This window comes from Macrobrachium rosenbergii, chromosome 3, assembly GCF_040412425.1.
Source record: "Macrobrachium rosenbergii isolate ZJJX-2024 chromosome 3, ASM4041242v1, whole genome shotgun sequence".
Classification (NCBI taxonomy): Eukaryota; Metazoa; Arthropoda; class Malacostraca; order Decapoda; family Palaemonidae; genus Macrobrachium; species Macrobrachium rosenbergii.
This window is the reverse complement of record NC_089743.1, coordinates 62,963,635-62,989,613: the sequence shown is the minus strand read 5'-3', so window position 1 is coordinate 62,989,613 and position 25,979 is coordinate 62,963,635. Positions and strand designations below refer to the sequence as shown.

General features: G+C 35.5%; 1 protein-coding gene across 5 annotated transcripts in view; it reads left to right on the top strand.

Annotated features, from left to right (window-relative positions):
- LOC136856463 (RING finger protein 207-like) overlaps positions 1-25,979 on the top strand; it is a 475,485-nt gene that overhangs the window by 334,226 nt on the left and 115,280 nt on the right. For all 5 annotated transcript variants that reach the window (XM_067134358.1, XM_067134351.1, XM_067134345.1 and 2 more), the window contains one exon: positions 17,553-18,035. In XM_067134358.1, the coding sequence (XP_066990459.1) occupies positions 17,875-18,035 (161 nt within the window). In that variant the 5' untranslated portion in view covers positions 17,553-17,874. The remainder of the gene's footprint in view (positions 1-17,552; positions 18,036-25,979) is intronic.

Here is a 25,979-nt window from a genome sequence, read left to right as displayed (position 1 = left end):
ATATATATATATATATATATATATATATATATATATATATATATATATATATATATATATATATATATTATATGCTTATGTGTTTGGATGCCATAGCCCTGTGGTAGAACACTACCTTTGCATCTGCAAGGTCCACTGTTCGATTGCACTCCAAACCGTCCATTCAACCTAAAAGCAAGTGGGTTCCCCTGTCAGCTAGGATCAAGAAAGGTCGTGGAGTCTTTCCGAAGAACCGAAGGTGTATACAAATATATAGATATGTAGGTACGTAGACATCAGTCTGTGGCTAGATGTATATATCTCCACTTGTGTGCTTGGTATCTTCATTTAAAACCTCCGGTAAGATGAGAAAGGACATTCATCGGGGGTTTCAGTCCATCGCTATACTTCCGTTATATTACGGTGGAAGCCGTCGAGTTCTCACGACTTGATCTATAAGATGGCTGACGTGAAATGGATATCCCCCGCCCCTCTTCCATCCGAAGTTCTGCCTTCTGACCTTCACGTTTCCACTTATCATGCTGTCAGGGTCTGACACAGATTCATTAGGCGATTTACATTCTTCTCCCCGAATACGTAAATTCGCTCTCTTTCTATCGGCTCATGTGTTTCTCTGGCGTTATTGTCTCGTTACTGTTTTTCCGTATATGAAATCTATCCTCATAGTAATTTTTGCATATACTGCATGCATACACATATACATGTATATATATATATATATATATATATATATATATATATATATATATATATATATATATATATATGTACATTTTCCCAAACGGACTGTGGCTCCTCTTTTCTAACATCCCATGTACTTTTTCTGGCCAAATGTGTGTGTTTTATATATATATATATATATATATATATATATATATATATATATATATATATATATATATATAGTTGTGTATATATATAAAAGCTAAGAAAGGATAAATATGGGTACTTGTGTATCCTTAAATTTCAAGTTATCGAATTTCCTTCTTCATTGCTCTTGTTTTCTCTTCTTAATGGAATAAAAATGTAAATGAGCAGTTATCCATTTAACGTGGTCTTCGTTTAGCCTAATGAGCAGTAATTGTAGACTAGTCTAGGGTCATAAATAAGGTGCTTAACCTGTTCCCGAGGTATGTTTACAATTTAGGAAAACAAACTCTACGGTATTCTGTTTCCAGGTTTCATTTAAAGCACCATGAATTTTTTTCTCTGCAAGCCATTGAAAACCAATTAATAGGCCAGTGACCGTAGAAGTGTAGTGCCATCAGTGCACCTACCGTGGTGCACTGTATGCATTACTTAAGGTTCTTTGGAGCGTCCCTTCGGCCCTTAGCTGCAACTTCTTTCATTCCTTTTATTATACCTCCGTTCTTATTATTTTTCTTTCGTCTTTTTACCCTCTCCTAACAATCGTGCAACTGCGAGGTGTTCCTCCTGTTGCACTATAAAAGTTTCTTTATTCTTGATTTCAGTTTTAGCGCTGAATGACCTCATAGGTCCCATAGCTTGGCCTTTAGCCTAAATTTTATATTCCAATTCCAGTACGCCAGTGAATTATGTAATATATGCAATTCCAAAAGTAAGCTTAATAAACTTTAAAAAAGTGTTATATATCTGTGTCAGAGAAAGCGGATTTCATCACTCTTCACTTAGAAATTTGTCACTTCTGTGTCAATATTTTCCTGTTTATTTGTTAACGAATTGTAGTCATATTGCACTCGCTACTACCATATGGTTTTCCAATGGTTGAACTTAATATTCTCTATAGGAATTCAGTAAAGATTATTAATAGAACTTATTGTTGGAACTTATTTTTAATGCACAACGATTATTATTGTATTTTACCCCAGCCATAAGTCAGTTTCGTTATTATTAATCATCATTATTCTATTGTAAATTTTATGGTTTTGTCATTCATATGTTTTATAGCTTCGTAACTGCATTTTTGTGTTGGGTGCATATTCGCCACGTATGTGCCATTCCGGAAGGTTCACATAAACCATAATTGTTCCTCAAATGCATCTCATGGAACAGCAAGATCTCAAGTTAACATCTAAATTCCTGTTAAGTCTGGCAGGAGTTCCGGCGCATTTTCAGCACTGGAATTCCCGGCACGTCTCATCTTGGGACCATTTGACTCTGGCCTTTTCGAATACTTGACCGAATGTGTTTATGTACGTTGTGGAGGGAGCCAGAGGGCGAACACTTAGAACATCAGACTTTTATGAGTGTTGTACCCGAAGTGAAATTGAATATGGTCCTTATGGTGAGAAAGAACTTTTGCTGCATTATCTCTGAGGAAATTTATGGGTGAATTCTTAGCGCTTTCGAAAGGGCAACCAGTCTTCGTGAACGTCTGTCCTCTAAAGAAACGAGTGAAGATTAGATCACTTTTTCTTCTTCCTCTTCTCAGCTTAATCCTTGGTCGGGGTCGCTGTTTTTAATAAACTTTTTCCAACGGCTCATTTCATAATTTTTAGGCAGATGTTATATGGACGGATGCCTTTCCTGAATCTAACCCTCCCTGTTTATATGACCACGGAAAAGAGGATCAGATCACTAAAAAATAAACATATGAGTAAATAATTATCAAGCATTAACCACTTTTATTTTTTTATTGTTTCCTATCATAGTGTCTTTTTATAACTATTTTTTCCCTTATTCAAGTGTTAGTCATCGTTATTTAAGAGTAATAAAGAACCTCATACGGAAAGTTCAGTTGAGATGTTCTCAGGATGCGTGTGTGTGTCTGAGTGAGATAGAAAGAAGTCTGTGGCGTCTGTTTAGAGAGCGCTCCGTGACGCCCAATCATCGCGGAAACAGCAGAAAGACGGCCTCGAGATCTGACATCCCCAGAACTAGAATCAATTTCAAAATTCAAAGGCTGCTGGGAAGTCTGATGTTAACGGGTGATGACCCCAACTCTCTCTCTCTCTCTCTCTCTCTCTCTCTCTCTCTCTCTCTCTCTCTCTTTGTGTGTGTGTGTGTGCGCGCGCTCATCCAGATGCACTTCCCATAAAACAAGAATAAACTCTCGTAACAAACATCTCCTACATGCGTTTATATCCGCGTTCGTTTGTGTCAGTGCACACAAACATGTTAGAGTCATGCACAGTTCCGTATATACATTCAGTTTTTATATCATCTCTTTTGTCTGCCCCATACCTTGACGGCTATGGCAGTCCCAACTTATGCATCATGGCGAGTGCCTTTCTGATTTCCCGAGAGGGTATTACTGCTTTCGTAACTCAGGCTTGGCTCTGCTGCAAAATGTGCCCCTGAATTTTGGTTTGCCTGGTTGAGGACCTTAATCCTTTCCCTTTCATACATCTCCTTTTCTAGGGTTCAGTCGATGCTACCTGTGTGTTTGTGGCTGCCGAGGAGGTAAGAGAATTTACATGTAAAAATATACCAAGAGTCTCAAAGGACCAGACATTCCTGGATGAAGGAGAAAAAATAAGATTTCTTTGTCCGACGGAAGTGGCTTCGGCTCTTAACCGAGAAATATGACTTGCTTTTGCTGAAACTCGGTCGTTTTCTGTTTTCCTCATTTCTTTCTTTTTATTTGTGTGTGTGTTTGGGGTGGGCTACGGTTAGGAGGGGCATTTGCTTCCGAGCCTTATTCTTTGCGTATGCATTTACCAGTCTTTTTAATGCTAAGCTGTCCTACTGTAGATGGGTGCAACTTCTTTAACCTGACCATCCTTAAAAAAAATTAAGAAATGTAAATTCATTTGTGGTACTGGACTTGTTCTTTTGATTAACGACAGTGCAACCAATATTCAAAGCGAATGATGCGAAATCAAGGACACAAGAATTGTGCAATTTATCGGTGAAGGTATTGTGGGACACTAATTTTGCTCCATAGCTGAATATCAACACATTTTTAGTAGGAAATCTGACATTTTCTGTGAGTTTGGGATGCCAGTGACATAAACCTGAGTAGTTCTTGTGAATAGACTTCGCGAAGGAGTTAATACGTGTTCCGGTATCTTTAACATTTTACAGGCGAACATCTGACCAAAATAGCCAATAATTGATTGATTTATTCCTAAGAACTACCTTCGCAGATGACACTAAACTGGTAACAGAAATGAACTGATTTAAGTTCACGCTTGCCTGTCATCATTATAACGAACATACCCAGCTTTGATTGTTAACAAATTATGTTTGCTACTTGGTACACAGTTCGGCGATAAAGTAAGATCGTGAAATGTAAGTTGCTGGTCAGTGAGTGTTTGATTTAAGAGAGCCGTATTCGAAATATCATAGCCGTGTTCTTTACAAGAATATATCATTCTTACTTTTGTTGGAAAAAAATTATTAGAAATGGGCGCAGTATGACAGTTTAATAAAAACACAATCACAAACCCACTCACCACTTTCTTCTGACTTATGAGCGTTCGCAAACATAAATGACTCGACTTCCAAGTTTTCGAACATTCCGCAAAAATAGGAAGATTTCAGGTGCGATATATGAGTCAGAATTTTTTCGGGGAGGGGGGAGAGGAAACTAAATCATCAGAAGCTTTGTCTGGCCAAGTTGAAGGTACTGTTCGGGATTTGCCAGTTTTACAGCTATTTTAAGGTACTGAGATATGAGTATTTCAAGAAGAACGGATTTGTATTGAATTATATTTTGAAAGACTGTCACACATGAATGTGGTCACTGATATAAAAGAGTTATAAGAATGTGTGTGAAAAATACAGCATGAACACCTTAAGAAATTTGTGAATGTCTTTTCTGTGGCACATTTGTCTCTCATCTACCACTTTTCTTTTTATGCTGCCCAACTGATTTGTTTTTTATTTACATTTCAAAATGGTTTTTCTTCAAAAGTGTGGTAACTCTAAGCAGTACTGCTATACTAGTATACTTTTAAGTAATGTCTTTATCGTTTTCTTTTTTAAATAGGCCACTGTGATGGTGTTTCTCTTTAATGAAGTTTGCTTGAGGATACCTTAAAGTTATGACGAAAGATCTCTCACTCCCTTCCTCTCTTATTTTTCCCGTATTGACGGAAGATGACATTTCATTCGTAAGATTTTAGATGGAAGAATGAAGCGTGGAATCTAAAATCACGGTGACCAGAGATGTGTCTCCAGTGGACAGTACGTTTAATTTTCTGCCATTTCTCATGAAGTATGTCACTGCCCGATTGTAATTACTTTATTACGCTCATGTAACACAGTACTTGAATTTCTAGCAAACACATTGTAGGTTATAATGTATTTAATGCTTATTAGAAGTTTCCTCTTATTCTCTTTGGATACGAATGATTATTTTGACGGGCAACACTTTCGAAATGAATTTGATAAAGATCGTCTTGATTAGGGAAATGAGAGTTGACAATATTAATCTCATCAGGGTAGTCTTGCGTGGAGGTCCGGCTTTTACAAGTTAAGGGCACACAGAGAGAGAGAGAGAGAGAGAGAGAGACTTCAAGGCGAGTCTGACCTTTAGTTGAGGCTGAACCCTAAGCACGTACTTGACCTTAGATAAGTGGTGGTAAAGTGAGGTCCCGGAATTAGAAGTCGAGCACCGTCAGAAGTTAATGAGTGTGTGTTGCTTCTTTGCAACTTATTTTGGGATTCTTGGACGTCGAGGGTGTGGAGGAGGAGGAGGAAGAAGAAGAAGAGGAAGAGGAGGTGGCAAGTTTTAAGGGAAAAGGGTGATGGAAATACTGACTAATGAACCGTTTGCTTTACGTGGTTCAAGGGGAGGCCGAGAGTCTCGTCTATTTTTAGAGAGAAAGAGAGAGTGAGACTCCCGTCTTCGTTTCTTGCATTCCTGAAAATAAAAACAAAGGGTTAGGATCCATTACTTTTGATGGAGGTGTGGTTAAATTGCGAATCAGGTAAATCAGAGACGAGTGGCAGTGCTTCATTAATAACAAATCTTAAGCTGTCTGTTTACCTCGGCAAAGTTCTCTCTCTCTCTCTCTCTCTCTCTCTCTCTCTCTCTCTCTCTCTCTCTCTCTCTCTCTCTCTCTCTGTGAGGCTTCATAGCATGGGGGTTAGCGTATGAGTCACAAACCAAGGGACTCGTGTTGGATTCTTGAACCTGACGATCCTGACGTATGAGTGCTTTCCCTTAAATCCAGTATGCCTCTGTTGTCCTAAGCAGTTAATGAGTACCTATTTCACAGTCGATTGTTGTGGGTCGCAGCTATGGTTGGGAGAAAGAGAAGTGGAAAATACTAGACTCGAGTGTTATTAACTCCTTCATAATGTACACCATGAAAACGGGAGAATCCATTCAAAAGATCTACTTAAGTCTCTTTCTCAAAGTTTTATATATATATATATTTGTATAAATATAATGTATACATTTGTGTATGAACTGTGTGTATTTATAATTCTATTCTCATGAATGAAACATCAAATTATTAACTTCTTTCAAAATAAAAGTGTAGCGATTAATATTAAAAGGGTATATCCGATTCATATTTCTATGTAAGCCCCTTCTGGTGACATTGGCTAAGTAAACAGTCACTTAAATCACCACAGCTGTCACTCTTCCAGCACATAACAGAGTTAAGTGTACGTCCTGAGAAGGAAAGGTTCTCCTTGAAATCATATTAAGGTATCATTTACAACCGAGCTTGTAATATCTGCATACAATCACAATCTAGACGGCGGGATTGAAAGGTCACATATGAGTCCCAGCCTTTATGGGATTCTGATTACCGTCAAGGGAATTGTTTCAGTTGATTAAATGCGAACTTGATACTCTTTGTTTTTGTTCTTGTGTTTTGTGTATCTTGAATGTCTTATCGCCGAGGTCAGAATACGTGAAATAGGGAGAGCAGTTGGCATAAACGAGAAACGTAATATCCCCAAAGGTGGCGACTATCTCTGAGCATCTGCGAAGTGATGCTGAAGCGGAACAGAGACGCGAAATGTGATCTCTCTCTCTCTCTCTCTCTCTCTCTCTCTCTCTCTCTCTCTCTCTCTCTCTCTCTCTCTCTCTCTACTGGAAGCTGCTGCTGCTGCTGCTCCTCCTCCTCCTCCTCCTCCTCTCAGCCTAGAGCAGTGTCTAAGTGACTCGAAAATTGAATTTCCTTCGAATTCAGAATTATAAAGCAAGACTCGGGAAGCTTTCAAGACTTTCGGGGAACTTTGCCGTCGATATCTCTAGACACTTCACTTTCGACTTTATGGCCCCAGACTTTTACGAGGAGTTTCCCTTTTTTTTTTTTTTTTTTTTTTTTTTTTTTTTTTAGTCTCCCCTCTCAGCGGTAAATATTAGATAACGCGTTTACGAATAATGGCTTTGTTGTCAGGCCCTGCACTTAACTGCTGATGAGTATGTAGAGAGTCGGAGGCTGTGTGGATAATTTTGACTTCAGTTTTCTTTTATGTCTTATCGAATTGATTGATGATAGTCCTCGCACGACTTTAATGGGCTTTTATGCCGGCGTTACTAAATAACTTTCTTTTTAATCTCGAGTAGTTGAGGCTCCTGGCGTCGTTAATCATTACACGTCCTGGTGAATACCAGTAACACTCACACACATATATTTATATATATGTATGTATATATCTATATATATATATATATATATATATATATATATATATATATTATATATATATATATATATTATTTATAATATATATATATATATATATATATATATATATATATATATATATATATATATATATCAGTCTTTTTATTACATCATGATGTATATTTGTTTGTCCTAATTTATTAAAAGACACGGTCCTTAGAAAGGAATGGCGGAAAAATAAAACTTTGTTTCTCCATTTCATTATGAAAGCTAAGGTTGCTTCTATTTTGATATTACATTGTTATGATATACCAGACAGATTCCTGTTTTGATTTTATGGAAAGAGTATTTCCATCTGTTGTCTGCACGGCTCACATTTTATATATCTTTTTCTGTAAAATTTTGCTGTTGTAATTGTTACGGATATATTTTTAACCCAAGGCAAGATTTTTTTTCATGTAAAGATTATATTCGAGGTCAAGGTTTTCAGGAACGTTGTAGTCATTGTTATTAGAATTACATCGTTATTCTGATATAATAGTCTTATTCTTATTGTGCTCCAGACTTTTTGCTTGAATTACTTCGACTATTTGGTATTTAAAGTATATTAATTTGATGAGAAAACGAAAGTTCCGAAGCTCCTTTTATGTCCTTTTATAAGAACAGAATATTGCATTCTAGCAAGAACTATTGAGTGAAAAATGTAATATTGCCAATTTTCTTGTTTTTTAACAATAGAGGAGTTGATTAGTACTGGTCGTTTTAGCACAGGTCTTAGACTATTTATTCAAAAGTAGAATCTAAGGTCCTCACTTTCAGCCTTCTTTTATTAACCTTGCTGCTGGAGGAGGATGATTCCAACTAAAAGAGGAGTATATTGCATTAGGCAACTACCAGTCACTGTAGACCTTGCCTATCGGTTGGTTAACAAGAGGGACAGCAACAAAGATTCGATGCCGCAGTAATTGCATTATATAACATTGAATTCACACCGTCCAAGCTACTTATGATAGAATTTGACTAATCAAAGGAACGCACGCATGAAGATTCATGGTAGACATATGATGGGGCACAGATTACTTTTGTAGTTATTTTTTTAACATTAACCAAAGATAAAGTTGCCGTTAATGTCCGATCTGGCAGCAGTGCCACGCTTATCATGAACTCATTAATGGCAGTTAGGTCATCCTTGCTATGGACACTATTACAAATGTCAGTATGCCCACGCTTACAATGAACTTATAAATTTCCTTCTCATCTTCTGATGAAGGAAAGAAGATTACCTTTGTTGTTTGCACGTTCTCGCAAAAAAAAAAAAAAAAAAAAAAAAGGTGATTTTTAGGGAAAAATCGGATAATCGTTCTCTTCAAAAATGTTCCGACATCAAACCTGTCAGTGTATCTTTCAGTCTAAATGAAAATGGAAGAAAATCTGGTATTAGAATGGGTAAAACAAGTATTCTTCCAGGCTGAATAAAACAGTTGTTTTTAGCTTTAAGCTTCATTTATAGATTTCTGCATTAAGATTATCCAAATCATTTTTCATCTTTACGCTGAAAATCTGTTCATGAAATCGTCGTAACGATTCCAAGGTTAATATATTAAATGAATTTTAGTTTGGAAATTATATCTGATGCTTTTTTGTTTTTGTTTTAGCAGCGCCATTGAAAATACTTTAAAGTAGCCAAGCTATATATACTGTATTTTATGCAAAAAAAAAAAATGTAAAATAATTATAATTACAAAACAAGTAAAAAAAGGCGCCGAAGTGTTTTCGGCGCAATCGAGTTTTCTGTACGGCGTATAATACTGTATGAGCCGCGGCTCATGAAACTTTTAGCCACTGCCCGATGGCGGCCTGTCTTTTAGCGTTGCCAGACGCACGATCATGGCTAACTTTAACCTTGAATAAAATTAAAACTACTGGGGCTAGAGGGGTGCAATTTAGTATGTTTGATGTTGAGAGGGTGGATAATCCACATACCAATTTGCAGCCCTCTACCCGTAGTAGTTTTTAAGATCTGAGGGAGGACAGAAAAAGTGCTGACAGAAAAAAGTGCGGACGGACAGACAAAGCCGGCGCAGTAGCTTTACTTTTACAGAAGACTAAAATAATCTTACGATGCAGTCCTATTTTCTCGTAGTCTGCATTAACTCTCTGTTTGAATGTTTTCAAAATTTACATATCACTTCGAAGCGTTATACTCAGCGTAACCTTCTCTTATGGACAGGGAAGTTTGATAAAATTGGTACAGCACTAATGTTTTAAGTAAGGTACTTATACTAGAGAACTACCACTTGAAATATATTTTCGTCTTATGGTTCAAATTTGTTCAGTTCGGTGTTAAAATTATAACAATTTCGTATCTGTCTGTGGGTCCATTTCTTTCTGTTGTCTTTGGCGCTTTGTAAAATTTGAGAGGTCTGCTTATTGATAATTGAGCACTAAGCGTTTAGTGACTCCCTATTATTATTATTATTATTATTATTATTATTATTATTATTATTATTATTATTATTATTATTATTATTATTGGGTTTTGAAAATTAATCTGCCCATTCCTTCGAAAAAAAGGTGATAACACAAAAATTGCTACCTGCTTCATTCATATAGCTGTAAGATGTAATGGGCACTTTCATATCATGAGAAGAAGAGAGAATGCCTGTTATGTTAGTAAAACTGAGGCTTACGATTTTTTCTTATACGGAGAAACTGACAAATGAAAAATCATTCCCCCGTCTCGAAAAAAAAAAAACTAAAATTCACTTGAAGTATTTTAGTAATATTTCTGAAGGAAATTTTAGAAGTTCTGGTAATGTTGACCATAAGTATAATAATTATACTTATTGTCTTAGCTTACTTTCAAGTGAATTAGAATGATTTTGTGTACGTTTAATTTAGAGCTTAATTAACTTTTTTTCAGTATTTTCCTGCCTCTTGGTACCAAGTCGTTTTCATGTTGGCGATGGTTCGAATCCCCAACATCTTTGTTTCATGAAATAGCTTCGTCTTAATTGCTAATTTTATATAAAAAAAAATGCAATTTTCATCCCTATGGTTTACGTCTTTGACATTAGTTTGCTTTCATATGGTGATTTCGAACCTTGTATCCCCTTGTCTCATGAAACTGTACCATCTCATTTATGGCATTGTTGTATTTGTACTCATAAGATTCTCCCGTAACATTTGATTATACCTTTGTGTGGTGTAGATGTTAAATCGCCATTATGTTTACTCACAAGCAATTATCAGTTCTCTCCGCAGTATCATAATTATCCTTCTCCATATTTAGCTTCTTCGTACAATTATACGCTTAATATTCCCATCCCTCAGATGGTCAACACAAAACAAATTGTTTTCCGGAAGAAAAATAAAAGAGTTTCACCCTTTCTTAATGTCGTCGGTATCTTTGCTTAGAATCAGCTGCAGCCCTGTTAGCCAGATGCTTTTGGATCTTAATCTTGCCCCCATTGTTTAATTAATAACAATTTCCTTTCATACTGAGTGTATAACCTTGTTGTGTGGTCCACCATAACTTGCTTGAACCTTCAATGTGCACAGCTCTGCTATGGCAGTGGGGTTAAACTAGAATTTTTAAGAATTGCCATGTGTGATATGTGTGCTATATTTTAGGAAAACTAAATCTCGGATTGTTCTCCTGATCATGAAACAAGAGAAGTTTTATTTAAACGATTTTTCTGTTTCCTGTATTTGCATACTGTACGCAGTCTAACGAAAGGTGTGTAGACTTAGAAGTATATCATGATGGATACGCTGGGTGGGCCTCTGACTGCAAGAATGCACTCATAACTGTCACATCTTTTGGGAAAAGCAGGCCTTGATTATAAGCAAAGTTTTGATTTCTTTAACAGAACATTTGATCTGGCGTGCATATCTACTTTGAAATTCTCTCTCTCTCTCTCTCTCTCTCTCTCTCTCTCTCTCTCTCTCTCTCTCTCTCTCTCTCTCTCTCTCTCTGTATACAATATATAAATGAATATAAATTTTCACCATACAGCAGTTCAAATAAAAGAAAAATTCCGTAATTCCTGAGGTGACTTTGTCCCCCACCCCACCCCCTTCTACTGAATGATTTATGAAGATGGTTGGTCTATCTTCTCATAAGAAAACTGTTTGAAATAGAAGATTAATTCCACGTGACATATTTTCACTGTCGATTCCATCCTGATAAGTCTCGTCATCCTCCATGCCAACGTCGGCCTCTCTTTTCAAGATCTACGTCACTTTGAACCATTTCGAATTTGTCAGCTGGAATCCTCTCTCTCTCTCTCTCTCTCTCTCTCTCTCTCTCTCTCTCTCTCTCTCTCTCTCTCTCTCTCCTAATGGGCTATTTCCCATTTCGTGTTGTTTTCAGTCCTCTCCTCATTTAATTGGCTGACATTTCATTTCAAACGTCAAATCGCTTTTAAAAATAAAATGTTTTATTGTCAATATGCACTCCTGACAGACATGAAATAAATATAAATCCTATTTATATTTATGTCATGTTTTTGTTTCATTTGTTTTGTTGTTTATATTTATTTACTTAGTTATTGTCAATACATTATCTTGACCTGTACCATTAACACGATATAGATAACTAAATCGTGCTAATGGTACACGTATTGCACCCCAGATAGATCAGCACATTAATGGCGAACTCCAGGTGCCAGTTATATATGCAACCTTTATGAAGAGGTTGAAAAAGAGGCCTACCGTAAATGCCGGTGGTTTTGTGTCGTGGTCATCATGAACCTGAGCAGTTTTCTCTCTGCTGATAGACTCCTGTCATTCATCACTCCCCCCCCCCCCACCCTACGCCTTTGCTTATGATTTTTTTCTCTTCTGGAAGTCTTTCTTACGTGTTGGCTGCATTCTTCCTTTGATCAAATGTCGTAATTGCAATCTGCCTTCGAATACATTACCAGGCCAGTTTTCTCTCTCTCTCTCTCTCTCTCTCTCTCTCTCTCTCTCTCTCTCTCTCTCTCTCTCTCTCTCTCTCTCGTAGAATAGGTGAGATAATAGAAATTCTCATCTTGAAGGTACCAACTCTGCAGCTCTGATTATAAGAAATTTCCGTAATTCCTCAGGTGACCTTTTTACCAGAATTGCACATCAACGTTACCTTGATTGTCCATCAGTCTTTTGTATATTTCAGTACTGTAATGCTTCACATTTTCGCCTTTTAAAGTGATCTCACTGAATTGTTTAAGTTTCACTTCTGCAAAGCAAGAAAGATTTGCTTATGTCTGATTTCATTTTCATATCTTAAAGTCTCTAGGCTTTGTTCCAACCACCCCCCCCTCCCTCTTCTACTGAATGATATATGAAGTTGGCGGGTCTATCTTCTCATAAGAAAACTGTTTGAAATAGAAGATTAATTCCACGTGACATATTTTCACTGTCGATTCCATCCTGATAAGTCTCGTCATCCTCCATGCCAACGTCGGCCTCTCTTTTCAAGATCTACGTCACTTTGAACCATTTCGAAATTGTCAGCCGGAATCCTCTCTCTCTCTCTCTCTCTCTCTCTCTCTCTCTCTCTCTCTCTCTCTCTCTTCTCTCTCCTAATGGGCTATTTCCCATTTCGTGTTGTTTTCAGTCCTCTCCTCATTTAATTGGCTGACATTTCATTTCAAACGTCAAATCGCTTTTAAAAATAAAATGTTTTATTGTCAATATGCACTCCTGACAGACATGAAATAAATATAAATAGGATTTTTGTAGGCTATTGTTTTGTCGTTTATATTTATTTATTCATTTCTTTTTTGTCAATACATTATTTTGACCTGTACTATTACGAGGATATAGATAACTATATCTAGGTAATGATGCAATATTGCATCATAGATGCATAAATTTGACAGCACATTAATGACGAACTTCTGGTGCCAGTTGCATGTACACCCTTTATGTAAAGGTTCGAAAAGAGGCCTACCCTAAATGCAGCTGATTTTGTATCATCCTCGTCATCAACAGCAGTACTGTAGTGTTATCCCAGGCGATAGACCCTTTTCATTCATCACTCTCCTCCCCAACCCCTCTTGTATTTTTTTGTGTTCCTCATATTTTTTTATGCAAATCTTTCTTTTTCATACTTTTATGACATACACTTTTTTTCATTATTTATTGTGAAAGGAGAGAAAGATTAAATTCTTTCATCTGTAATGAGTCCGAAGCACTCCATTCACTTCTTATTTTGTTTCAACTAGATCCTTTAACCAAGTCTTCTTCCCTTCGTAGCCCACTCCTGCTTCCAGTGTTCTTCCTGACGCATTTTTCGCACTTATCTCGGCTTCCTTCCGCTGCAACTTATCTGAAGAGAGAGAGAGAGAGAGAGAGAGAGAGAGAGAGAGAGAGAGAGAGAGAGAGAGAGAGAGAGAGAGAGAGAAGATAAAACGGGAAAACGAAAAGGCGAAGCACTTAAAGTAAATAAGAGTGGAAAGACTATGAAAGACCTGAACGCAAGGTAGAGTGGAAAGACTTTGAAAGACTTTGAAGAAGAATTTATCATTTTTGGAAGTAATAAATGAGTTATGAGGTAGTAAAATTATCATAATCTTCACAGACTGCATTATTACACATATAGGACCTAACCAGTATATGCTGAGGGGATATTATTTTCAGGAACACAAAATTAGTTGAAGAAAATTTAATATATTTGAATAGGAACGGAGTTATAATTTTATACATAAACACGCACTAAATATATACATATACATGCATACATACATACACAAACACACACACACACACACACACACACACACACATATATATATATATATATATATATATATATATATATATATATATATATATATATGTTTGTATGAGTGTGTCTGTTAAATCTGTTTACTTCTAGAGATGAGAAATTGGTTGAATTCCTCATCATGAAGTAAACAGACACATGAAAGCATACGAATATACGAGAGTATATATATATATGTGTGTGTGTGTATTCGTGTATGTTTGTATGTGTGTGTGTACTTCAAGAGATGAGAAATTGGTCCAATTTCTCATCATGAAGTAAACAGACACACAAAACATTGTGTATGTATATATATATATATATATATATATATATATATATATATATATATATATATATATATATATATATATATATATAAAGCATACACATGTGTGTGTAAATGTGTTTGTGTATGTGTGTGTTTACTTCAAGAGATGAGAAATTGGTCCCGAGTTTGTGTTTTCAGCACCGTTTTCTCTTCGAGACAGTTGGCGAGTTCAGGAGGTCTTTTTCGACAGCTCTTTTTCGTCTCGGCTGTCAAGTGGTTTTACTTATTGTATTGTTCGAAAGTTTTGCACAGTTGTTTCGCCGGCAACGACTGTTTTTGTTTGCTGGTCGTTCGCTATAACTTCCCCCCCACCCTCCGACTGTTCCTCTCTCTCTCTCTCTCTCTCTCTCTCTCTCTCTCTCCTGTTTTGTATCTGGCTTCTACACCCTTTCTCTCCATTTCGGTGGTTTTTTGTACTGGAAAATGCAGTGTTTACCAGAGATAAGGATACTTTCATCAGAATTTTATTTTCTACGAACTTTCGGGACAATGAAAAGTGAAAATTAAAGCCAGGTAAAGTTAAAGGAGCCGAACAGGTAAGCAGGGAGAAAAAATAAAAGGCAGAAGTGTATGCAGCTGGATCCGCAATGACTCATCAAAATCCTTTAGTACTATCTACAGTATGCCATGCGTTAATGACTGTAAGCCTTTACCTTCCTACGAGGGCTCTCGGGAGATGATTAACTGTATATGAGTGCTGTTAATATTATACAAGGGATGAATATAATTAATAATATACATAATTGTTATCCGTGGAATGATATGCAAATTCCTAATACTCTGCTTGTTTTATGAAAATTTTTATTATTTCAATTCGGCTTTGAATTTTGATAAGCGCCAGGTATATGACATTTGCATATGCTTTTCCATCAGGGAGCGTAGAATTTATAAATATTATTCGCAACGGGATATGCAAGCATTAGCGTTGTTCATTACGTAGAGGTCATAATTACTGTTATGCAGTATGATTTTCCAGGTAACTTATTTAACTCTTTACCTGTTGGTGTTCTTCTATACCGAATATCTGTAAACTTTTTACGTTTCTCCTCACTGGCTTCGAAATGACTGTAGCGGAAATTTTAACATAAAAAGATAAAAATAATAATTGGTAATGAGTAGAGGTTCTTAACGCCGCTCAGTAGTTCAGTAATTAGGTAGAAGTAATTATAAGTTTTCTGTTACTCTCATCAGCGGACTAATATTTAGTAAAAGTGATTTTTGTTATATATTTGCTTTCATTAATTTTGCTGTTTGTTGATAGCACAGCGGTAATATGTTTATGCGTGTGTGTATATTTAAATATATTATATACATACTTATATACATGTATAAACACATATATATGTAATGGTAAACGGATTTATCTAACTGTCCTCAAATTGAGAATCTCTCTCTCTCTCTCTCTCTCTCTCTCTCTCTCTCTCTCTCTCTCTCTCTCTCTCTCTCTCTCTCTCTCTCTCTCGTGAAATTCCTCTCCTGTGGATAAAGATAACTGAACACACCAATAAGTATTTGTATAAAATAATATGCAATAATGCAAGGCGTTCAGAGTCCTGGTATGGACTTTGTTCAACATGAAAACTTAAGAACATATATATATATATATATATAAATATATATATATATATATATATATATATATATATATATATATATATATATATATATATATATATATATATATATATACAAATAACATATATATATATATATATATATATATATATATATAAATATAGACAGTATATATTTTATATATACAATACAAATAATATATATATGATTATATTTATGAATATGTATATAAATTACTTTTAAATACCTCTTCATAAGAAACTTTCATTTTCGACTAATTTTTGAGGTTCCTATTAACTTTTCTTTATGCGTCAATAACCCTAGGTGTTTGACGCGAGCTTTGATGGCCATAAATCAGTCACTCAATTAAATTCTTACCATTACTAGGAAGTTTCAGTTTGCTTACCAGGAGAATACTCTCATTTATCTATGACCAGAAGTTTGGATTAATACTGTTTAGTAAGTATGTGTAGCTTTTTCTTTTGACAAAAATCCTGGTGATTTATTTTGTCTAAAGCAGTGAATGGAAATGCCTCCTCTCTTACTTTTTTTTTTTAACGATTTTGACGCTGGAGGAGACGCTAATTTGATATGTTTTATTTCACTTATCCTCAATCAGTACATTTGCGAATGAATGTTTCTTTCACAAGGAAGCTTCATTATAACTTTTGTCGTGATGCCACGAACAACGCTGATTATCGCGTCGCGTCTTCCGTTACAACCGTTGGCGTTCGACGAGTGCTGACTCTCAAGGAAAACTGACCTTAATCCTTACTGAAGAAACTGGAGAGTTAGTCTTAACAGATGTGACAACTGATAAGAAAATGTGTATTTTTTGTGGAATTGTAAAATAACTGTTGTTAAATGTGTGTTTTTTGTGGAACTGTGAAATAACTGTGAATTTGAAGATTTGCATTATTCGTGGAATTGAAGAATGCCTGTACATTTACAGAGAAGGAAATAGTTGAAAATTATGTAGCGGCTTGAAAAAAATTAATCTTCGAAGGATAGGTTTCAATGGAAGTAAGAAAAGTAGTGTTGAAAAGGAGCATTTGAGGAAGAGTGACTGATAAATACACTGTAGTGTGTATGAGTGGCAGTCGAAAAGAAAATGTAAAAAAGCTTGAAAAGTTTCAGATGGAAAATTATGAAATAAGGAGGTACACAGGAATGTGTTAATGGAAACTAACTTTTTATTATTACATTGGTCTGTGCAGTGATTATATTTTACATTATATTTGATAAGCTTATGTTATGTATTTAATTTTTTTTTACTTTGCTGTGACACAATAAGTTTGTGGTTTATGTGAATCATTGAGATGTCTTGAGGCTTTAGTTAATTCATTAATCTAATTCTTTTTTATTTCCTCCCCGACAGGGAAGGATGGACGGGTAGGCAGGCTGGCGGCCAGTCACGGTAGCCGGGAGGGGAGCGGGGGCCCGGGGGGCAGCGGGCCCACTCCTGGGGGCGGCATCCCCGGCACCACTGGCCCGGGTGGACCGCCCCCGTCCTCTGCAGCTGCTGCCTCCGCTGTCGGCACGGGGAGCCGCCGCCAAGCCCCTGGAAGGGCCCCCCTCTCTGCTGGCCAAGCAGGAGGAGGAGGAGGAGGCGGAGGGGAAGGAGGAGGGGGTGGTTTCGGTATCGGAGGCGCTTGTGCTGGTGGAGGGGAGGAGGAGGAGGAGGAGGAGGAGGGGGAGGTATGGACGATGCCCTGGAACAATGGAGTCGAAATCCCTTGTTATGTTGGTTGTGTGAAGAACTGTACGAGGAGCCTTGCCTGCTGGCCTGCTACCATACCTTCTGCACGCGCTGCCTCAGACAAATAGTGCACGACTCGAAGATAGCCTGTCCTCTCTGCGGGTGAGTACTCCTCTCTCTCTCTCTCTCTCTCTCTCTCTCTCTCTCTCTCTCTCTCTCTCCTGTCGTCATTCGTCACCAACTAATAAGCCTTATTAGCACACGGCGGAAGTGGAGGCGATTTTAAATCCTCTGATTTTAGATATTTGATTTGTTTTTCTGTCTGATTGGATGTGAATGTTTTGTTCCAGGAGTCATTATCCATTTCATCTGTCTTAAGGTATCTTTCATTTTTAATTGGAGTTGATTGAATTGCGTGTTTTTTGTCGTGCAAAACTTAATATAATAAGGACTACCATTAATCTTCTGCATACGTATGCACATGCACTTGCATGCACTCACTCCGCTAATCAGACCCCCTGATTCTAGTTATTTTCACTCTAGTGAGCTTGGGAATTGATTTATCCCTGATTTGAACGTATTTAAATGAATCAGTGTTTTCAGCGCTGTTGAAAATCATTTTTGTAGTCATATTTATTTTACTACCATTACCTCCTAATTAAAACCTAAAAAAAATCCGGACCCAGTCACTCTGTCGAATCAGTCATTCAGACATCACTCGTACCCTTTTTGATAAGCAGCCACGTTCATTTCCCATATATAGTTTACTTACTCCGTGCTGGCTGGCAGTGATCATTTTCAAGTTCACGGTGCATACATCAAACATATTTTGTATTTGATTTAACTGTAGTGAGAACGAAAAATTTATATCTCATATTTCTTGGTTCAGTTGCAATAGTGGCTTCCGCTATTACCCGGAAAAGAAAGGATTTTATTCTTGATATTTTTCGAAAGAAACTTGAAACCTACCCAGGGTTGATGAAACCGACTGGAAAACGAATTGAAATGCGTTTAGAATGGATTAGGTGGGTGGCTGGAACGTCTACAATAAACACACGCGAAGCGGAATACAGCTCAAGTTAGACGCTTCCAAAAGATTTGGAATGTGAAAAGGGTGAATTGGAATAGTATGTTGGGAAGCAGGAAGTAGATAGATAGATGGAGTCGAAGTGCTTGAAATGTCAGCATGTTTTAGGGTTTACCAAAGGGATGTCACAAAAAAGGCACAAGAAGTATTTGTAGGGAGTGAAAGGGTCTCGGTAAGTAAGAGCCTTGACAAACATTTCGAGGGCACGATCCTCTAATGGCCTCGACAAATTGGTCTGTAAAATTGGTTTTACCTTCTCCTATGTGGTTTGGGGCTTTGATGAACAATTTGATGCGTTAGGAAAGTGTGTGGGTCTGAGCTTAGAAATGACAGAAAAGAAATAATGTATAGTTCTTGTTCAGGGAGTTAAAATTTTAAATAAATATTGAACATATTTAAGTGCTTTGTCATTGACTTCGTTAAAGCGGAGTTAATTACTATTTCCAAATAAAACTATGTATCAGAAAAAGACGAAACAAAGATGATTAATTGAGATTTTTTTTTTGCATGAGGTAAAGACGGCTTAGAATTTGTTACGACTAGGAAAAAAGTAAAGGCTTAATTCTTGAGAAAAAGAGTCTGGTTCACAAAGACATCTGAAACAAAGGAAATGTAGTTTTACAATATATATACTTTCCAAATAAAAAGTTCTATAATGAAGCAAAATGTTAATGATATCAAACAACCGAGAATTATGTCAGAAACACATAGATATATAAAGGTATCATGAAAAGCATAACTGCAATAATAAAAGGTCATCGTGAAATAATGACACCAAGGAATAAGAAATAAGAACTCAGCAAGGATAGATTTCCTTCAGAATAGTTCAAGGTTAATTGCATCAATAGAGCGAAGGATTGCATGAATAAAAAATGCAGTTGAAAAATATTTCGAGATAGAACTAATGAAAGGTAACTTCACTAATGAAAATCCAAAGTGAATAATCAAATGAGACAGAATGCAAGATAATTTCCAGATTTATTTCAAATGATTTATAGATATTTAGATTTGAAAATAAAATTGTGCAGATACTGCTTCAAAAACTTAGCTACATGTCAAGAAAAGTAGTAATGCCTGCTCTTATGTAGTTCTGCAAATAATATTGTAGTGACAGTCGTCAGATAATTCAAATGGATCTGGTAAATGTATATTGCAAATGACACACTTTATTTATAAGTATTTTACATCGAATAAAAAAGACAACAGTGAAAAACTACATTAAACTACACCTTTAATTAAAAGAGGAAAATAATTAGTGTTTGGTACATGACGGGAAAACAGAGTCGCGAAACTTCTCTTTCAGAATAAATTTGGAAGCATCAGTTTCAGAATGAATCCACAGTGAAACTTCAGTTCCGGAATTAATTCAGAGAAGCTTCCTTACGAATGTTTCGGAATGAATCTCTTCTCATAATGAATCCAGAATTATTGCCTTGCGAAGCTTTAGAGTGAACCAAGAAGAATTGTTCTGCGAAACTGCAGTTTCAGAATGAACCAGGAGAAAATGCCTTTCGAAATCCCAGTTTCAAAATGAACTGAGAACATTCCTTTCGAAACTTCTGTTTCAAAATGAACCGAAAAAAATGTTCCCTGCAAAACTTCAGTCTGAGAATGAACCATGAGAAAATGTCTTACGAAACTTCAATTTCTGAATAAACCAAGAAATTTCAGTATCAGAATGGATCAGGAATGATTACCAGCATTTAATATCACGAATAAGTATTTTTCATTTTGAAGATTTAATCCCTCAAAGAAGCAAGATTAAAATTAGAATTACCCTAAAAGAAATGTAATTTTATTTAGTCTTAGATAACAGCAAAATTTTATGAAACAGTAATATAGCAAAGGTCTTTGCGATATTCATATTGAGTAGAAATAAAAGATGGGACAAGGTTTAAGTTTTTGATGAAGATGATTTCATTTCAGTGAATGCAATAATAAAAAAAGTTAGATGGGATAAACCTTTTTTGAAATTCTTAGTTCTGTAAGGAGCGCTGTGAGAAAAGAACAGTGATTGAAGAAGGGAAATATATGTAATAACAAGCAGATATTAAGCTACACGTGAAATAGATTTAGCCACATATAAATGAAAAGGTTTTTCTTCCGGGTCGGAATTCGTCTATGTAGGTTTCTTTAGGTTGAAAAAGGATGCTTGAGGTTTGTGATTTGAATACAAAGGTAAATACAATAGAACGTGATTGCTAAGTTGGTAGATTTTCAATATCTACAATGAATGAGAATGGAAATAGTCACGTGGAAATGCTTTCTAAAAGTGGCCCAGGTGTTGGCAACATCATGCAGTTTGAAAATACTACTAGTAAGGATTCATAAAAAAGAAAAAATTGCCTGGAAGAAAGTCTGGTGTATTACTGTTCAGTACAGAGTAGATGGAAGAGTCAAGTTGATGAATGGAATGGTGATAAGAGGATAAATTGGATGCTTGTGTGTACATTACCAAATTGAAGCACAACTAAATAAGTAAAAAATGCACTAAAGTTTCTTCGGCGCAATCGAGTTTTCTGCACAGTTTATAATGCTGTATGAAACTTTCAGCCACGGCCCGGTGGTGGCCTGCGTTGCTGGTACCTATAGCGTTGCCAGACGTACGATTATGGCTAACTTTAACATTAGGTAAAATAAAAACTACTGAGGCTAGTGGACTGCAACTTGGCAAGTTTGATGATTTGAGGGTGGATGATCAACATACCAATCTACAAAGCCATCTCAATAGTTTTCTTTTACAGAAAACTAAAATGCAATAGGTATTTTAGCTGTTAGCAAGGCTTGATTTAGCTTGTGGCTTTAGGTATGGTGAAAAGAAGCGAGTATGATAAAAAAGGAAGTGAAAAACGCAAGGCAAGTGTGGGGAAGAATATAGATGAAATTCTGTGTAGGTACTTTCTAGAAAAAAGTTGTTAGAAAGCGTATAATAGAACTATTGGAGGAGTGACGTCAATTGTGTTGTTGTCGCAGTGTACAGACAAAGTAAAGTTTGTGTTAGAGTAGTAGGTAGATGAGAGGAATGCTGTTTGCTGTAAAAGAGGTTTCAAGACTTATCTCTTCAGCCCTGTTTGTCGTCTTATGGAAAAACCAGTGTTAGAAGAATTTAGATCTTAAACGGGTGTAAACTGGCTGTTTTATTTTTTAGATTATATTATTCAGTTGATAATTGTGAAGAGAAACTTTAGAGACTGGAGAGAAGGTTGCAAAAGGAGAGGTTGGAAGTGATTGTTGGCAACAATGAATTTATGAGTTAAAGGAATCCATGAAAATGGAGCAATGAATAATAATGTAGATAATGGGAAATAGCAGTGACTGCTTTTTACAGGTATTTAGGAGCAAATGCACCGACTATATATATATATATATATATATATATATATATATATATATATATATATATATATATATATATATATATATATATATATATATATATATATATATATATATATATATATATATATATATATATATATATATATATATATATATATATATATATATATATATATATATATATATATATATATATATATATATATATATATATATATATATATATATATTATATATATTTGAGTTCACTCCCCATATTGTTGTTCTTAGCACTCCAAATGTAGCGAATTTCAACAATGACAATAGAATTATATAATTTTAGTTCAAAAACGTTGACATCCTATAGTCTGGCAGGTTCCACCCAACCCACCTCTCCCTACCCCACCAAACCATAATGTTTTTTTCTTCTCACATTACGTTGGGCAACAAACAGAACTGTGTGGAAGCTGCATGAATTACATAACGTCTCTCTCTCTCTCTCTCTCTCTCTCTCTCTCTCTCTCTCTCTCTCTCTCTCTCTCTCTCTCTCTCTCTCTCTCTCTCTCTCTCTCAAGCCTAGAGCATGGGGATTGTGAAAAGTTTCAAGATAATAGACTATTCAATACATATTTTTTCACAACTTTTTGCTTTTCATAATTATGCAATTGTGAAAAATTAAAACAGTTGTCTATTAGCCGAGTTCTGCAGATATGTGAACATATGTAATTCGGTGTATAGAAGGGGTGTGAGTGTCATCTATTTTATTGAATATTCAGTCCCTTGCTCAAAATAGTTTTGATGCAAGTGATACAGAACTGATTTTTCCAAAGACGCAATGTTACGTATTACAGTTGCTGACAGTCAGGTGGAGTCAACATTTCATTTCCAACAAAGGGACTCGGGTTAGGTAGGTAAAAAGAATTCCAGAGTTCTGGTGTAAAAGAGAGAGAGAGAGAGAGAGAGAGAGAGAGAGAGAGAGAGAGAGAGAGAGAGAGAGAGAGAAAGGAAAACAAAGCTGAATGCAAGAGAGGCCCCCTTTTGTCTTTATGCTAATAGTCAGGAAGTGGTGTACCACTTACTCTAACACTTCCAAGAAACTTCGTGATTGAGAAATGTAGGTGCAGTTATAGAGTTAGATATCATGCCCAGCTACGACATAAGAAAATATCTTAAAATTATGAAGTTCTTTATTTCAATAAGACGCCATAATTTTCTTTATACGTTTGTACCATGCACTATAATTTTCGTTTATTAGTTCTTTTGTATTTCGCCTATTTTTTTATTGACTTGTATCATAAGCCAACATTTTTTTTACTCATGTGTATCCCATTTTATTTTCTAGATTCTTTTGTGTGTTGCGCCATAATTTCCTTTTTTGATTCCTTTGTATTTTGCACATAGTTTTCCTTTTCTTGACTCCTTTGTATTTTGCACCATAGTTTTCTTTTTCTTGACTCCTTTGTGTTTTGCACAATAATTTTTTTTCTTTACTCTTTTGTATTTTGCACCATAGTTTTCCTTTTCTTGGCTCCTTTTATATTTTGCACTATGATTTTCTTTTTCTTGACTCCTTTGTATTTTGCACCATAGTTTTCCTTTCTTGACTCCTTTGTATTTTGCACCATAATTTTCTTTTTCTTGACTCCTTTGTATTCTGCACCAAAGTTTTCTTTTTCTTGACTCATTTGTATTTTGCGCCATAATTTTCTTTGTCTTGAATCCTTTGTATTTTGCACCAGAGTTTTTCCTTTTCTTGGTTCCTTTGTGTTTTGCACAATAATTTACTTTTTTCTAGACTCCTTTGTATTTTGCACCATAGCTTTCCTTTTCTTAACTCCTTTGTATTTTGCACCATAATTTTCTTTTTCTTGACTCCTCTTTATTTTGTACTATAATTTTCTTTTTCTTGACTCCTTTGTATTTTGCACTATGATTTTCTTTTTCTTGACTCCTTTGTGTTTTCCACCATAGTTTTACTTTTCTTGACTCCTTTGTATTTTGCACCATAATTTTCCATTTCTTGGCTCCTTTGTATTTTGCACCATAGTTTTCCTTTTCTTGATTCCTTTGTATTTTGAGCTATAATTTTCTTTTTCTTGGCTCCTTTGTATTTTGCTCCATAGGTTTCCTTTCTTGACTCCTTCGTATTTTGCACCATAATTTTCTTTGTCTTCGCTCGTTTGTATTTTGCACCACAGTTCTCTTTTTCTTGACTCCGTTGTTTTTTGCACTATAATTTTCTTTTCCTTGACTCCTTTGTATTTTGCACCATAGTTTTCCTTTTCTTGACTGCTTTGTATTTTTCACCATAATTTTCTTTTTCTTGACTCCTTTGTATTTTGCACTATAATTTTCTTTTTCTTGACTCCTTTATATTTTGCACCATAGTTTTCTTGACTCCTTTATATTTTGCACCATAGTTTTCCTTTTCTTGCTGCCTTTGTATTTTGCACCATACTTTTCCTTTTCTTGAGTCCTTTGTATTTTGCACCATAGTTTTCCTTTTTCTTGACCCCTTTGTATTTTGTACCATAATTCTCTTTTTCTGGACACCTTTGTATTTTGCACCATAGCTTTCTTTTTCTTGACTCCTTTGTATTTTGCACTATACTTTTTTTCTTGACACTTTGCATTTTACACCATAGTTTTCCTTTTCTTGCCTCCTTTGTATTTTGCACCATAGCTTACCTTTTCTTGACTCATTTGTATTTTGCACTATAGTTTTCCTTTTCTTGATTCCTTTGTATTTTGAGCTATAATTTTCTTTTTCTTTCTTTGTATTTTGCTCCATAGGTTTCTTTTTGTATTTTGCACCATAATTTTCTTTGTCTTCGCTCGTTTGTATTTTTCAGTTCTCTTTTCTTGACTCCTTTGTATTTTGCACTATAATTTTCTTTTTCTTGACTCCTTTGTATTTTGCACCATAATTTTCTTTTCTTGACTGCTTTGTATTTTTCACCATAATTTTCTTTTCTTGACTCCTTTGTATTTTGCACTATAATTTTCTTTTTCTTGACTCCTTTATATTTTGTAGTTTTTTGTACCATAGTTTTCCTTTTCTTTGCCTTTGTATTTTGCACCATACTTTTCCTTTTCTTGAGTCCTTTGTATTTTTGCACCATAGTTTTCCTTTTCTTGACCCCTTTGTATTTTGTACCATAATTCTCTTTTTCTGGACACCTTTGTATTTTGCACCATAATTTTCTTTTTTTCTTGACTCCTTTGTATTTTTTTGACACTTTGCATTTTACAATAGTTTTCCTTTTCTTTCTTTGTATTTTTGACCTTTTCTTGACTCATTTGTATTTTGCACTATATTTTTCCTTTTCTTGACTCCTTTGTATTTTGCACCATAGTTTTCCTTTTCTTGACTCCTTTGTATTTTTCACCATAATTTTCTTTTTCTTGACTCCTTTGTATTTTGCACTATAATTTTCTTTTTCTTGACACCTTTGTATTTTGTACCATAGTTTTCCTTTTCTTGATTCCTTTGTATTTTGTACCATAGTTTTCCTCTTCTTGACCCCTTTGACCCCTTTGTATCTTGCACCTTTAATTTTTCATAATTTTTTTTCTTGACTCCTTTGTATTTTGCACCATAGTTTTTCTTTTCTTGACCCCCTTTGTATTTTGTACCATAGTTTTCCTTTTCTTGATTCCTTTGTATTTTGTACCATAGTTTTCCTCTTCTTGACCCCTTT